At 32.0% G+C, this 15,958-nt stretch overlaps 1 protein-coding gene across 2 annotated transcripts in view; it reads right to left on the minus strand.

The window, feature by feature from the left end:
* Positions 1–15,958, minus strand: part of LOC140441344 (uncharacterized) — a 73,121-nt gene that overhangs the window by 32,695 nt on the left and 24,468 nt on the right. Inside the window, exons 2-3 of one of the 2 annotated variants that reach the window (XM_072532001.1) lie at positions 11,694–12,752; positions 3,851–4,029 (exon numbers count right to left, since the gene is read on the minus strand). The exons of the other annotated variant lie outside the window; for it this stretch is intronic. Coding sequence (XP_072388102.1) covers positions 3,851–4,029; positions 11,694–12,721 — 1,207 coding nt within the window. The 5' untranslated portion in view covers positions 12,722–12,752. The remainder of the gene's footprint in view (positions 1–3,850; positions 4,030–11,693; positions 12,753–15,958) is intronic. 2 annotated transcript variants of the gene reach the window in all.

Genomic DNA, 15,958 nt, shown 5'->3' on the forward strand with positions numbered 1-15,958 from the left:
AAAACCACTAAAGCTTAGCAAAATCAATACTGAAGACCTCGAGATAGCCCATCACAAACTCAATCAGTATTCTGAAGAACTCGACAAACTAATCAATGAACCATTCGTCAACAAACACCTGAGCTGGTTAACGATCTTAACAATAGTCGTCATTGTGACTCTTGTTGTTCTTTATGTCATATGTAAATACCGATCCAAGAGAAGATACAAGATAGGAATTGGCAATACCAACGACAATGACCATCCGCCCTCTCCACCAAGACACCCAGTGACAGCCTTCGCCAGGAATTGGAGGAAGATCCTTCCAAGACGAAGACCCAGTATTCACCTAAGCGAATCCATAGACGAAGAAGAGCAGATCCAACTGAATACCATTAAACAAACAGTCTAAAAGTTGCTGCCACGCATCAACTTTCATCTAAAAGAGGGAGCTGTTATATGCATTGTACCGACTAATGTTGCTGACCACGACGATTCCCAGGGTATCAGGTTTCTACTTCCAAGTACCAGAGCCGATAAGGATCCGTACACATGCAGAGTCAGCGGGACCCAAGGTTTTTGCATGTTCCCACTGAGTCAGCAGTTTCTAATATTATAAAAGCACTTGTCGCTCTTTATATTCGTTCATTTTTCTTTAGTCTTAAGTACAGTATAATCAAATTTGTAACACGTAACTTTGTTTATTGTATTTTAAAATAAATTTAATTTTTAAAAAGTCAAAAAGGTGTTTCGTGATATAAAATACATACATATATATATATATATATATATATATATATATATATATATATATATATATATATATATATATATATATATATATATATCTATATGGCCTAGGAGGACAAATTCGTTAAACTTCCCGTGCCCGAATCTGTATCAATAAAGTGATGAATAATTTCGGCCTATCCCAGTCTCATCAGACACTTAAGCTGATACAAATTTAAACTCGGAAAGTACAACTAATGTCTCCTAAATCTTCACCTTTGCAGTGGTTAGCGTACAGAGGGCGCCACCTGCTTTGGCGGCCATGAACGAAAACAATATAATTATATCGTTTCCTCTCCTCTGGGCTATGCGAAATGTGTAAAAGATTAAATCTTCTAGCAAAAGCTGCTATCACTTTGTTGAATTAAATGGCCACATATATGGCCTAGGAGGACAAATTCGTTAAACTTTCCGTGCTCGAATCGGTATCAATAAAGTGTTGATGATAAAGTGTTGATATCAATGAATCATTTCTGCCTATCCCAGCCTCATCAGATACTTGGGCTGATACAAATTCAAACTCGGAAAGTCCAACGAATGTCTCCTAAAGCTTCACCACCGCAGTGGTTAGCGTACAGAGGCGCCACCTGCTTTGACCCCCACGCTGGCCCCCACACCAACCTCTATTCTTTTTAAGTTCTCCATTCTCAGCTCCAGTCATGCTTTGATAAGTAATCAGTGTAGTAGTCTCTGAGGACTCGGGAGACTGAGGCCTCGGAAGCCCTGAAAAAGACATCGAAGAGGATGTCGAAAGCTCGGCGCAATAATAATCAACGCAGTTCAAACCGGAAGAGTGGTAACTAGATACTGGAGTAACTAGATATTTTAAGGCAATAAGTTATGCAATAAATTTGCAATTCAAACATTGTTTAGATTAAGGGTAGGTATATACATTAAAAAGCACTGGCGATAGAACACTCCTTGTGAAAAACGTTTATTTGCCAAACAATGCTTAAATATGTTTTTTTCTCGGATCGCTACTGATCTATTTATGTAGAGTTTGAGAATGGAATAAGCAATTTAATATAACTATAATTATTATATAAACTAACATGACATTATTTAGACATGGATTATTTAGGAAAAAAAGATATTCTATTTAAACAAAAATTTAAAAAAACTGTTGGAATGAGTGCGAAGTCATCCTAAATATTAACTAAAAACAATCAAAAATTTGGTGATAAGGCATTAAACCACTGTGTTATGAACCTATATTCCTAATTTTAACAGATGTGCCCACAGACATATAATACAAATAGACTGAGCGTTGCAATACAGGCACGTTCCTCCAGTGCGACAGAGAAAACTGACGGAAAGCAATCCCTGCATCTCTTTCTAATGGACCGGGTTTATCGACCACGTGACCTTTCCATTGGAGATTTAGGTGAAGATATACGAAGTAACACTGGTATTACAACAAACACCAATTGCGAATCTGGACCACCATTTACAGTCGAAGAAGTAAAATATGCCATCAAAAGCACCAAAGATGGTAAATCAGTAGGCCCTGATAATTTTCACTTAGAATTCTTTAAATTTATGGACTATAATGGCATAAAATGGTTGACAAATATATTTAACAGTATATATGATACGGGCGTGGTTCCCCGAGAGTGGTTAGTGTCAACTTTTATAAATCTTCCAAAAAAACCCAATGCGAGAAAGTGCGAAGACTATAGAATTATAAGCCTTATGAGCCATTTACTTAAAACATTTCTAAAGGTCATTCACAAAAGAATATATACAAAATGTGAGGAACAACTAAAAAGAACACAATTCGGATTTCGTGATGCTCTGGGAACACGGGAGGCCCTTTTTGCTGTACAGGTGCTATTTCAGATATGCAGGGATGTGAATTGTGACATATACGTATACTTTATAGATTACCAGAAGGCATTTGACAGAGTAAAACATGACAAATTAATGACTCTAATGCAAGAAATTGGAATTGACAACAAAGATCTTAGAATTATCAGAAACATTTACTACACTCAAACGGCCAAAATCAAAATAGAAGACCAGTTAACTGATAAAATTGCAATAGAACGTGGAGTACGACAGGGCAGTATTTTGTCTCCATTGTTGTTCAATATTTATTCTGAATGGGTATTTAAGGAAGCTTTAGACGGTTGTGCGAGGAATACTAATAAACGGTAAATGGTTGAATAACATTAGACATGCAGATGACACTATAGTTTTTGCCGATAATCTGAATGACTTACAGATATTAACAAATCGCATAACAGAAGTCAGCAACAGATACGGACTAGCTCTTAACTTAAAGAAAACCAAATTTATGACAATTAGTAAAAAACCAATACTAAACGCTCAACTTACAATCAACCAACAGAATATCGAAAGAGTCGAGCAATATACATATCTAGGCACCAATTTAACTAGCCAATGGGACCACTCAACAGAAATTAAACAGCGAATAATAAAAGCAAAAGCAGCATGCGTTAGAATGAGAACCATTTTCAGCAGTCGAGACATAACATAACAAAATGCCGTCTATTGAACTGCTCCATATTCACAGTTCTGCTCTACGGAATGGAAGCATGGACACTGACTGTTGTATCTATGAATCGGCTCGAAGCTTTCGAAATGTGGTGTTATAGGCGCATCTTACGTATATCCTGGGTTGACAGAGTTACTAATGTGGAGGTCCTGCGTAGAATGGGGAAAGAATGTGAAATTCTCATGACCGTCAAAACTAAAAAGTTGGAATATCTAGGACATCTAATGAGAAATCAAGAACGTTACGGCCTTCTCCAGCTGATTCTCCAAGGGAAAGTAAATGGTAAGAGAGGACCGGGAAGAAGACGCATTTCCTGGCTTCAAAATTTACGAAAGTGGTATAACACGACTACCACTGAACTATTCCGCGCTGCAATAAACAAAGTAAAGATAGCCGTGATGATCGCCAACATCTGGAACGGATAGGCACTTTAAGAAGAAGACACAAGTTAGTTTTATTGAGTAGCTACTGCATATTTAAGCTGTGAGCCACTGTATATGTATTATTAAAAAAATAATGTCTAAATACTAAACTTTTTAATTAATATGAAACCATATATCATACCTGCATCATCGTTTAGTAGTTTGGCATGTGGTTCTCTGTTAAATATGTGAATTTTTATTCCTCCCTGTGTATGATTTTTTATGTGAAAAATGTCACCATTTCCGTAACCTCCACAACGACTCTCATGGATATAGGCAAAACAAATATCACTAACATGTTGTAATTTTTCACCAAGGCATCTAAAAAACAACTTTCATTTCAAGATATAAAAATATTAAACACAATTTTTACTCTGACAACGTTCGTGTCATAATATTTTTAAGTTTTAATTAACTGTCGAGTCTCCCGACTACGTTCTATATCGATTTTAAACAAGGCTTTAGTCCTAAAAAAATAAGTTATCGCTATATGGAGACATCAAAAAAAAATGTTTAAAAACTTGTCAAAACCTTAAACAATTTCTATTAGCTTACAGTTTTGCACTTACACTTAGACTATATCTTGTGAAGTGCTACATAAGGCCCATTTTAATTTATGGCGTAATCTATTAAAATTAGAAAATTGTACTGCAATGAAGCAGTTGCAATGTGGACTCTACGGAGATTTTTACAAGTGCCATGAACCGTACATACTACGAGTGTGCTACTCAACATATATACTGCAACCACGAGAAGCACTCAACATCGTTAACGAAAAAAAAATGTCCTACATTTACCACACTCTTACGGGGAACCAATTATTACGTTCACAAACTAGTTTTGAGACTAGACTTCTAGAGACAATGAGGCACAGCAAAAAAAACATTCCTGGCTAAGAAACATAAAGTGCTGGTGTAACATCAAAGACACAGCCACCGTTTTTAAAAAGTAGACCCTTAAATACGTTACTATGCAAATATAACACGAGAAACAAGAAAGAATAACAACAAAAGAAATGAACACAATTAAGACAAAAGGTAAGATAATAGAATAATATTCAACGATGTAACAATTATAATATAAAAGTTTCCTTTCGGAAATGTATAAATTAATGATAAAAAAAAATATATCGGAACAACTCGGCCTCATAAATCGATGATAAAATACTAGATTAAATATCTAAAAATACATAAATAAGATAAGATAAACTAAAACCACAATAAAACTTTTTGCATCAATGTTGAAGTTTAGGTACCTACATAAATACCAATAAAAGATGCAGAGTGTTAAGATACTCAATATTTTGTTCAGAAAACATGTTTTACATTATTTTGAACATTATATAAAGTAAAAATAAATACAGTTTTGTTTTTGGGACTATTAATTTTGATGAACACAATATTTATCACTATATAAAAAAATCATTTAAACTGTTTATTATTAACTTTCTAATTTAAACGTTGAGTGTAAGATTTCCCTTTTACTTTAAAAAATAACTAACATACTTGGGGCAATAGCCTTTACTGGACAGAAAAGATTGCATTACAGAGGAAGTTTTTGAACTTTTTTGTAGGTCGGATAACAAAAAGAAGGGAAGAAACATTACACCAGTTTAAAAGCGCCTTTAGATAACAGATAATATACGAGTGAAAGGTGAATGAATTAGATATTTGTATGTATCAAATGAATTTTAACATTTTAACATTAATCCGGATTTGATTTCATATATTCCATAATTTTAATCACGGTTTCCAACGGTTACACATCTAAGCTACAGAAAATTTTTCTCAAAATCTAATTTTCTGGAAAAACGTCTTCCTTCTTTTAGGAGATTATATATTACTATACAAGACATTCAGAATAAATATAAATATAACCTAATATTTTTTAAAAAATGTATACAAATGTTTGATTTCTTTAAAAGATAATTCTAAAGAAACTAAACTAATTTAAAACATGTTTAAGTCCTTTTAATTTATTTTTTTGTAAAATATACAGAGGATCCATTTGCAGAAATATAATAAAACTTTATAAACAAGATTATTTCGTCGGCTGTATGCAATAGTGGTTTAACTCAAAAATTGACAAAATTAAGTTAACATTACCAGACGTCTTGAAAAAGACTTATTTCGGACCTGCAACACTGGCACAATAATAGTAGCACAAATGTCCGCTATCACGTCATTGGTGTCGCTATGACATGTTGAAGTCGAGAGAAACTGTTTCTTGCAGTACTGGCTTCTTTTAGTTGTGCGGTGGAAGCGAACCGTGGAAGTTTCCGTGCAATACCGACACTTTTGAGTTCTGCCACTATAGCAGTGAATTTTATTATCGTTTTAAAAATGTCAAATCCGTACCGTTATCAGAAAAGAAGTGAATTAATGGTATCTCGAGCAGGAGTAACTTAATTAATAATAACAATATTGTTTTCATGTAATAAGCACAATTACTTCGTTGTTTCAAGTTAAAAAAAAGACCCTGCAAGTAAATAGACAATGAAAAGTCGAGCTCCTTTCCCATAATGAAAATGTCCCTCACAATGAGGAAGATGATAATCAGTCCAATATGGAGAATGTTACCCCTGATTGCGCAGAGTGCATCGATGCAGCAAAGCAAATAGGTACGAAATTGCTCTTTTTATAATCATCGATGCAGCGGAACAAATATACACGAAATGGCTCTTTTTATAATACACAAGATTTATTTGTTTTATTATAAGCTATGGGCCAATTTACTAAGTAGGTACCTGACAAACTGATTTCTTCTTAATATTTTTCTTTTTTTCTTGTATTGGGTAGCAGTTGTCAGTAGAGCTGCCAATCTTCTAATATTAATTATTCTGATACGGACTCTCATTATGTGAATGCTGATGATGATGTATCGGCTACATTTACAAAAGTCTCTGATGAAAATGTGTAGACTGAAGTACCAGAAGACGTGACGATTAATAAACCTAAAAGTAGGAAAAGGAAGGCTTGTCCGCACCAATGGAATAAAACTCATTTCAAAATTTCTTCTAAAACTAATATCTATTTAATTGTGGGCCATACTCAAAATGAGGGTGACAGTTGCCACTCTTTAATAGAAAGAAATATCACGAAAACTTTAAAAGGAAAGCCTATTTATGTACTGTCCAAGATATCTAAGGATATAATTTTAACGATATTTGTGAAATTCATGTAAAAAAAGCTCTGGTACTCACTACTATTTTAAAACTTCATTTACACAAGAGAAGTATAGATCAGTAGTTAATACCACCAAGAAAATGTTTAGAAAGCATGGGTATTATATAACTAGAAAAGGGTTACACTGGGAGCCAGCCAATAACTAAAAAGAAGAAAAAGACCTTATTATCCTTATTGATGTCAAGAGTGTCCCACCAAATCACGCTGATTTCTACAGACATTTAAATCATTGTTAATCATCAACATTACGTTTTTATTAGGTTTTCCTTATAGTTGTTAATAAACAAATTTTCTGAAGTAACTTGTATTCAAGTAACTCGTCTCAAGTAACTTTATTAAGCCTTTATTTTAATTGATAGGAATAAGAAAAATGCAAGTTTTGTCTTTGTCTTAATTACTATTGAAAGACAAGATGTGCAACAGTGACACAACATAAAATAAGGGTTGAATTTAAGAGGTATGCGTTACAATTCATTAATGGCTACCTAATGCTCTCCCAAATACACCAACATTTGTATTTTCCAAAAATCCCAATCTATTTAGTAAAACAAATAAAACAAAATTATTGGCACTCAAACTTTAAACATGTGCTTTGGAAAATTACCAGTTTTTATGTTGTATCACTATTGCATACAGCCGACGAATTAAAGTTAAATCATGTTTGTCTGTGGATCGGTCTCTTTTTAGGTGTTTAAAACCAGGTTAGGTCTTAACCATATGAAAATCATACAACATGTGTTAACATAAGAAACTACAACTTTAGAATTTAAAATACCAGTTATGCCATTGGTGTTTTTGGTAAAACAGTGACTATCTTTGAGAATTAATTCAGTTTAAAAGCTTCTAATGCAGCCTAATTTGAATTATAAATCCAATATTGATATTGTGAAATGCATTTACAAAATCAGGCTGAACAAATTTACTACAAAATGAATAAGGTAGTAAATGAATCGATTTAGAAGGGGTAGACAAATAGCAGGTTCATGTGGCCAAAAATCAGTTAATGGCAGTAGTAATAACATGAGAAATACGAGTATGTAAATGTTTTGACCTCACACGGACCACCTACGGACCCTATGGTTTCTGAAATCAACTGCATGAAGGTTCATATGCTGGTACAAAGCAGACATCAAAAATGTAGGTTCATCCAACGGGCATCTACTAGTACATTTTATAATTTGATGCAGATACAAAGTGTGAAAAATAAATTCATTTATCAAGTGATATATTAGTGAATAGTATATGGTCATAACATTATTTGTACGGTGTCTTGGAATAAATATGAGGTTTAATATTAACAATTTCGACTGTTAAAACAATGTATGATTGAAAATTTTTAATTATTTTCTTTTTATCATTTTAGTTTAACACAGAATTATAGCATAGTGATAAAATATTATAGCTTAAGATCCCACTGTAGGATCACTACGTTCAAAACGTAGTTAATCAAACTCATATTTATATATACAATTAAAATTAGGAGAATACATAGATGATAGGATGACATTCAAAAAGTGGCAACAAATATTTTTAATTCAATTAATAGTAATTAATTTTTGACAAAAATTTTATTTGGTTCATTTATTTTTTAAATAAAGACGCTGCTCATGACGTACATGCATATATATTAAATTAAAGCTAATGTTTTTCTTAATATAATAATACAAGTGTGCCCGAGAAAAAATGGTCGAAAATTAGGGTTGCCAGCTGTTAAAAACGCGAGATATCAAAGATAAAATAAAAGAGCTCAAAGCTACTGGTTTGAAGTGTCAGTTGTGTGAATTTTTAAAGCATGCGTCGATAGATTATACAATAATAATATACATATTATCAATTGTCAAACCAGTGTCATTGTGCCCTAACTCGATTTTACTTTATCTTTGATAACTCGAGTTTTTAATAGATGGCAACGTTTGTTAAATAAAAAAATTAGCTTTATTTGATATAAAAAAACATACATATACGTTATAAGCAGCGAATTTTATTTACAAAATAAATATACGAAATAAAATATTTGTCAAAAATTAATCTATTAATTGAATTAATAATATTTGAGGCCACTTTTTGACTGGCAACCTATTAATTATCAATGTATTTTCCTAATTTTAAATGTATGTAAAAATGTGAGTTTAATGAACTACGTTATGAACGTAGTGATTCTGCAGTGGAATCTTGTACTATTACTAACTGTTCTTATAATAATTGTACTTATAAAGAATGTATGATTAAGTATTGTGTCTCGCTATTAATCTATATACTTAATCTAAATTGGATATCAAAAATTTAGAGATATCGTAATACTACTGTAATAAACACCAATAATATCAATATCTTAATGTTTTTGCATTTTTTTAACCAAGCAAGTGTTAAATTTATTATTTATTTAAAATGGCTATGTCCTTTTTATCAAAAATTACCTCTATATTAGTCACTAACGGATCGAATTAGGTAAATTAGTCATTTTTATGAAATATTTTTTGAAATTTTTTATTCAAACAGAGGATATACATAATTATTTATTTCAAAATATAAATATTGCTCTTAACCTTAGCCTGAATTTCTGAACTTCTTTTATATTGTTACTTTTGCTGCACTATCTATCAATGTTCTAACTGCAAAAATTGTGAACTTTGGAATAGTTCTTTTAGATACTATGTCAGGATTTATTAGAAAGTGGTAAAAAATTAAGAGTTTGATATGTTATCTCATTGTGGTGGATATTAAAATGTTCTGGGCTTAATTTCCACTGATTTAATATAACCCCACAAAAACAGCTGGCAATTCAATGAAGTCCCTTCTTCCAATCAATTGATTTGGATATATTTCGCTCAAATAAATACGAACGGATGCATCCAAAAAAAAGTAAATTTAAAGTAAAATAGGAAGCATAAGAATCAAAACGAACAAGTATTAATTGCCTGAGTCACAGATACCTAAAATCGACATTGCTAAAAGATTAACGAGTGGATGATTTTCAGATTTAAAAAAAAATCATAGAAACTAAAGAAAAAATTGACAAATAAGAAAACAGAAGTTTAACTATTTTTAAGTGAAAAAATGTTATTTTTAATTATCAGTCACGTCTACGTAGTAGCCACGCTTCTTCTACGTAAGTAATTTATGTGAATTTCATGTTGTTTACAAGATACCATGTACTGGGAAGGTATCTATATTGGGCAACCCAGTCAACTGCTTGAACCCAGAATTCGTTCTTACAAATATGAGATGACAAACATCACTGTGTTCACAAAGCATGAAAATAAAAGGAGGCATACATTTGACTTCGAAAACATCAAAATGTTAAAAACCGAGCAAAACCGAAAGAAGAGGGAGATATACAAAGTAATACAAATAAAAAGAATCACTAACGCAATAAATGCAGGTATGGAAAAAAAAATTATCTCACTATAGGGCATTAAGACAACGCAACGAACTCAGACAAACTATTATATAGACTTAGTCCAAGAAAATAACATGCAACCACATGTCTGTGATAGACCCGTAAGCACTATGGGCAGTCTTGTCTGTACATTGTTGCCGAAAGAAAGTTTATTTTTCAGACAATCTGTGATAGTGATATTGCTATGTTGATAGATAAAATAACAGTAAGCCATGGGGTAAGCCTTAGATTTAAGTATTTGCTGTTTATTAAGTTAGGTCAGAAAATAACTGATAATTGGTCATTTGTGACCAGATAGCAGTATACAAAATCCGTACAGGTGTTACACAAAAAAAAAATCTAAACAAGATTTTTTTCATAAAATCTTCGTCACGATTAATGCGTTCCATCATGTTCTCACACAACAACATCCGTCGTTCATAATCAACAGGGAAGTTTAATCAATTTCCTGAGTTAAAATAGAATACTTAAAATTAGAATTCAATCTAATATGTGTTTAAAACAAGCTCGTATGTCGATACTAATTTCACACTATATTCGGTCCCTCTATGTTAGAGGGTTCTTATGTAATAGAACAACCTCATACTGTTCTTTTCGCACTAATTATGCGTGCACTAAGTTTTCAGATTAGCACAACCATGTAAACATAAGTATATATTAATGACAGTAAGCAATGAGATATGAGATCTCAATGTTTGTTCTCTGTCAATTCATTAAGTTTTTATATATTTTACAAAAACTTTTTGTTCTTAATCTTGTACATTTTAGAATATTGACAAAGGCAAGGATTACCTGCCTAAACCTTTATGTCAATGGTACAATAAAATCTAGTTCTAAATTTAATATTACTTATTAAACCAAAATCCAAGAAATACTGATATAAAGTATGGTTTAAGAAACTCTATAACATATATATACCTTACAGCTACAAGCCTTTACATTAATAATGGAGCTTAAGGTAGAAGGAAGAAGTGGTCTGAGCTACGTTTATGGGTCGAAGATAGTTTAAATTTACACTCACTTTTAATGATCTTTCAAAACCGGAGGAAAAGATTTGGCAAAATTGTAGCCAATCTTCTCAATTGGAAAAAGTAAATACCTGGCACAATTGCATGGATGCATGACAATATTTAAAATCTGATCATTGAAACTCATTTACGGTGTTGCTTCAGTGAGATTAATGAACTTCATGCAAGAAAATAAATATTTATAATAAAATGAACTTATTGTAATTATTTCCAAAATAGTTAGAGATAGCTTAACTGTTTAGGACTAAAGGAGACATTTGTTTTAAATCGATATCGACTATCGAACAGATTCTAGACGAAGTTAACTGTATTATTTCAAGAAATAGCATTTGATCAATATTTAAAAAAATTCATATGTATGTTTGTACTTACTGTAATCTTTTAGCAAAAGAATCCATAAATAGCTTGTTCTGATGAACGGAAATTTTCCATACGCCCAATCCAAGTCCGACGACGTGTACATATGCCTTGGTGGATTTTTGTTTTGCACGTGAGTTAGCTTCAATAAGTAGCGTATCTATAGATATTGTTAGTCTTTTGTAGTATAAATCATTATCAAACAAGATATCTTTATAAAGGCCGTGAAATTTTTCATCTACTCTCTTTTTCCTCTGGATTGCTTCTTCGTATGTGAAACATTCTTCGTCATAAAACGATGTAAACAATTTTGGAGTAGTATATTCAACGGAAGTACCAAAGCCATTACTGGTAATATTTTGCTTTTTATCAATTATAATCTCCTGGTATTCCATGACATTACTCTTCTCTAATCTTGGTCCTATTAGCCCAATTATTACACCCTCTTCTTCAACAACGCTCCTATCTGCTTCGTATTTTCCAATATTGGTTCTATGGCCTTTATTTATAAAATATGTCATCGAGCTTACCGAAAGCAAAGCTGAGAGTTTTATTTCATCGTATGACATACATTCTTTAATAGAGAATATTTGATTCGAAGTTCCAATGGTTTCCCACTTTCCGTTTCCACTTCTATTATTCAGAAGCAAATAACTATCATCTTCATTCAAGAAAACAACAGCCCTTTTGAACAAAAACTTATTTATAAGATCTCTAAGACTCAAATCTCGATAATACTCTTGCTCAATTAGATTTCCATGGCTTCTTTTCAACAAAATAAAATCACAACATAACTTTAAAACGCTTTCGTGTAGGACTGGATAAACTGAGTTTATATTTGAAGTTAAATTCTCTTCCTTTACGACAGACTTAAGAAAATTGCATCTATTAAATTTGGTTGGAAATTTTATAGGAAACTTGTCACTTTTATCGATAATATTATTAACATGTTGCACAGAGGCAATAGCCTTGGGAAACTCATTTAATAATTTTAAGGTATCCTTATTCCAATGAACTTGTGGAGACCAATGAGGTACAGACATTGTAATTGTTTAAAAGTGTTCACTTCACTTGCTGTAAAAAAAAACAAAGAAACAAATTCTCTAACGATTAATACAAATCAGAAGTTATATATTATTAGTAGTGGAAGTATATAAAAATTGTAAGACGAAATAAATAATAATTTATTTATAAAAATTAATGGGAAAATCCCAGTAATTGGCTGTATACCATCATTTAAAAAAACATACAGAAGTTAAAACACTTCACCATTGTATTTAGGTATATAAAAACATATAGTTAAAACTTTTATAAGTGTCGTCAAAACTGACAAGACCCACGTGTTAAACCCGAGCAGAGAGACATGTAGTTCCTCAAGTATTAAATTTATCCATTGTCATCGACCTAGAGTCAACATATAATTTAATTTTGGAAAGATGTAAACCCATATATGGATGTAATAGCCACAAATTCATTGTTAGCTTCAAGTACATAAGGCACTGAAGATGATCTGATTAGATCGAAAACGTTATGCTGCTGCTGTATAAATTTTGACGACACTTGTAAAAGTTTTAACTATATATTTTTATATACCTAAATACAATGGTGAAGTGTTAAATTTCAACTGTATGTTTTTTTTAATTTATTTATGTTCTTCATTTATTTAAATTTACGTTTTGAAGCATGTGCATTTTTAGAGATTTATAAAGTTCTGAAAGTTTAAAAGTAAAAATCATATTTTATCATTTGAATTTAAATAATATTTTATGTATATATATATATATATATATATATATATACATTATAATGCAGAAACCAAAGTTGGTACAAAAAAAACGCTGGAAATGAGATCTTCCAGAGGGGCAAACGCGAACACAGACTTACTGGCAATAATAAAAATGAGCGTACTCAAATGGGAAAAAAGATATTCAACCTAAAACCAACTGTAATAAATGAAACCTAGAAGCATTAGAAGAGACTGAAATAAGAGACAAATTTGAATAACAGATGAAACAACAAATGCAGTTATAGGAAAGAAAAAAACAACAAAAAGAAATAAAATACTGGTACGACCAAGAATGCGAAACAGAGAGAACACTAAAACATTCCGCCATAGTGGCATAAATCAAAAATCCATCAGAATAAAACAGGGAAGAATACAAAATAGCAACAAACAAAGCGAATGTGACATAAAATGAAGAAAAATGACTGGTTAAATGAAAAGCTAGAGGATATTGAAAACGACAGAAAAATAATAAAATAAAACAATTTTTAAAAAAGTCAAAACCACAAAAAATACACCCAACATTAAAATAAAGATACGATTCCGACTGTAGACGGCAGACAGTAACTGCAGACGGCCGTTGCAGTTGCCGCCGTAATACAATAACAAATTGTCGTCATCTTCTCCTTGTTGCAATAAAACTTGCGGCATTTCGTAATCCATATTTTTTATGCAATACCCAACTTCTACCCTTTTATGCCGCCACGTAACTATAGTTAGCTGCTGCTGACTTTGGAATCAATACGACAGCAACTGCTCACGTCGTAGACAGCAAGACCTATAGTACCTATAGATCCCCTCTGCCGTCGTAGACAGCAAGACCAATAGTACAAGATACCGGTGAAACATAAATTCTCAAAGAAGAAGATATACAAAAAGAAATTAAAGACCTCCGAGACGCAGCAGGAGAAGATGGAATAGCAGCGGAAGTAATAAAATACGGAGAAAGAGAATTACATAAATAAATAAACAAGCTAATACAACAAATCTGGACAAAAAACACAGTACCAGATGATTGGAACAGAGGTGTTATAATGCATATCTATATAAAAAAGGGGGATCGGGGGGAGTGCGAGAATTAAATAGGACATACAAAATTCTAGCACGCATACTAAACATGAGACTTAAATCATGCACTGAACGAATATTAAAATATCAGAACGGTTTCAGACCGGGGAGATCGACAATTAATTTTGTAGATACAGTGGAGCAAATAATTCAAAAATCGAGAGAATAAAACAGAGAAATATAAGTAATATTCATTTAGATTTTAAGAGCGCTTTTGATACAATCAATCGGACGAAAATAATGGAAGAGCTAGAGCATCTTTTAATCCCAGAAAACACTATTTAACCAGATATTAGAAGCAATAATAAGGAGGACAAACTTCGTAAACAAAAACATTAACCAAAGTATATGGGAAATAAGTCAATACTCACAATCTTAAGTATTTTTTATTTAAGAATGGTAAATTTTGGGTTACCCGTTTCAAGGCTTACAATGTGGAGCTCTATTATTTTTCATTTTCTTTAAGGCATCTGTGACTTTTCATTTTTTTATATCGAGCGTCAAATCTGATCCTTGACTTGAGCTTGTTGGATCTATAAAGGTCTGTGTAAAATTCTTCAACTATAGTTAGCAGATCGTCTTTGTTTTTGAAGTTGTTGTTTTCACTTTTTCCGTTTTGCATGATTTTTCTTAAAACATTTATGTTTTTAGATCCGTAAAATTTTCATTTCAATTTATGTTTTTATTTTCCTAAATTATTTGTTACATTTTTTCTTCTTCGTATTTCTCTAACCGGCACATTAAATGTGAGATGAAATCAAGAATCTATAAAGCCAGTACAAGACCAATAATGACGTGTGCATCAGAAGCAAGACCCGACATAGCCAAAACACAGACAATACTGAAAACTGCAGAGAATTACAGAAAATACGCGAAGTAACCCACTAAGTAGTGACACGATCAGGACAAAGTGTAATGTACAGGATATAAACGAGTGGACACTAAACAGAAAAAAAAAAGAATAGAACCATCACAAAAGTAGAATGACGGACACAAGTGGTAGAAGTATCGGCCGACCGCGAAACAGATTGAATGACAATCTTCCATCGAGGTAAAAGCTCGCCAATGAACAAGCAAAATTGCTTATAAAAAGGAAGAAAAACTATTTCCCTACGCGTTTTCTTATTGCCTCAGTGTTTGTCTTATTTATTTTTCTGGGAACTTGATTATATTGTTATCTGTTTTTATCAATCCCCAATAAGGCACTTTGTAGATTGGCTTACTTTTTTATATACTATTTTTTTGACAATATTTTGTTTGAGCTTGTTGTGATGTCTTGAATATATAATGTATTTATGTCGGTAGTTGGTGTTGCACTCTCTAATATGTTATGTATATATTATGTGTATGTGTATATGTTATGAGTAAACTTCGAACTTGGGTAAAACTAGTTTTAAAGTGATAAAGGTTGAATGCTCGAATAAATGAA

Source organism: Diabrotica undecimpunctata, chromosome 5, assembly GCF_040954645.1.
Source record: "Diabrotica undecimpunctata isolate CICGRU chromosome 5, icDiaUnde3, whole genome shotgun sequence".
In the NCBI taxonomy this organism is placed as follows: Eukaryota; Metazoa; Arthropoda; class Insecta; order Coleoptera; family Chrysomelidae; genus Diabrotica; species Diabrotica undecimpunctata.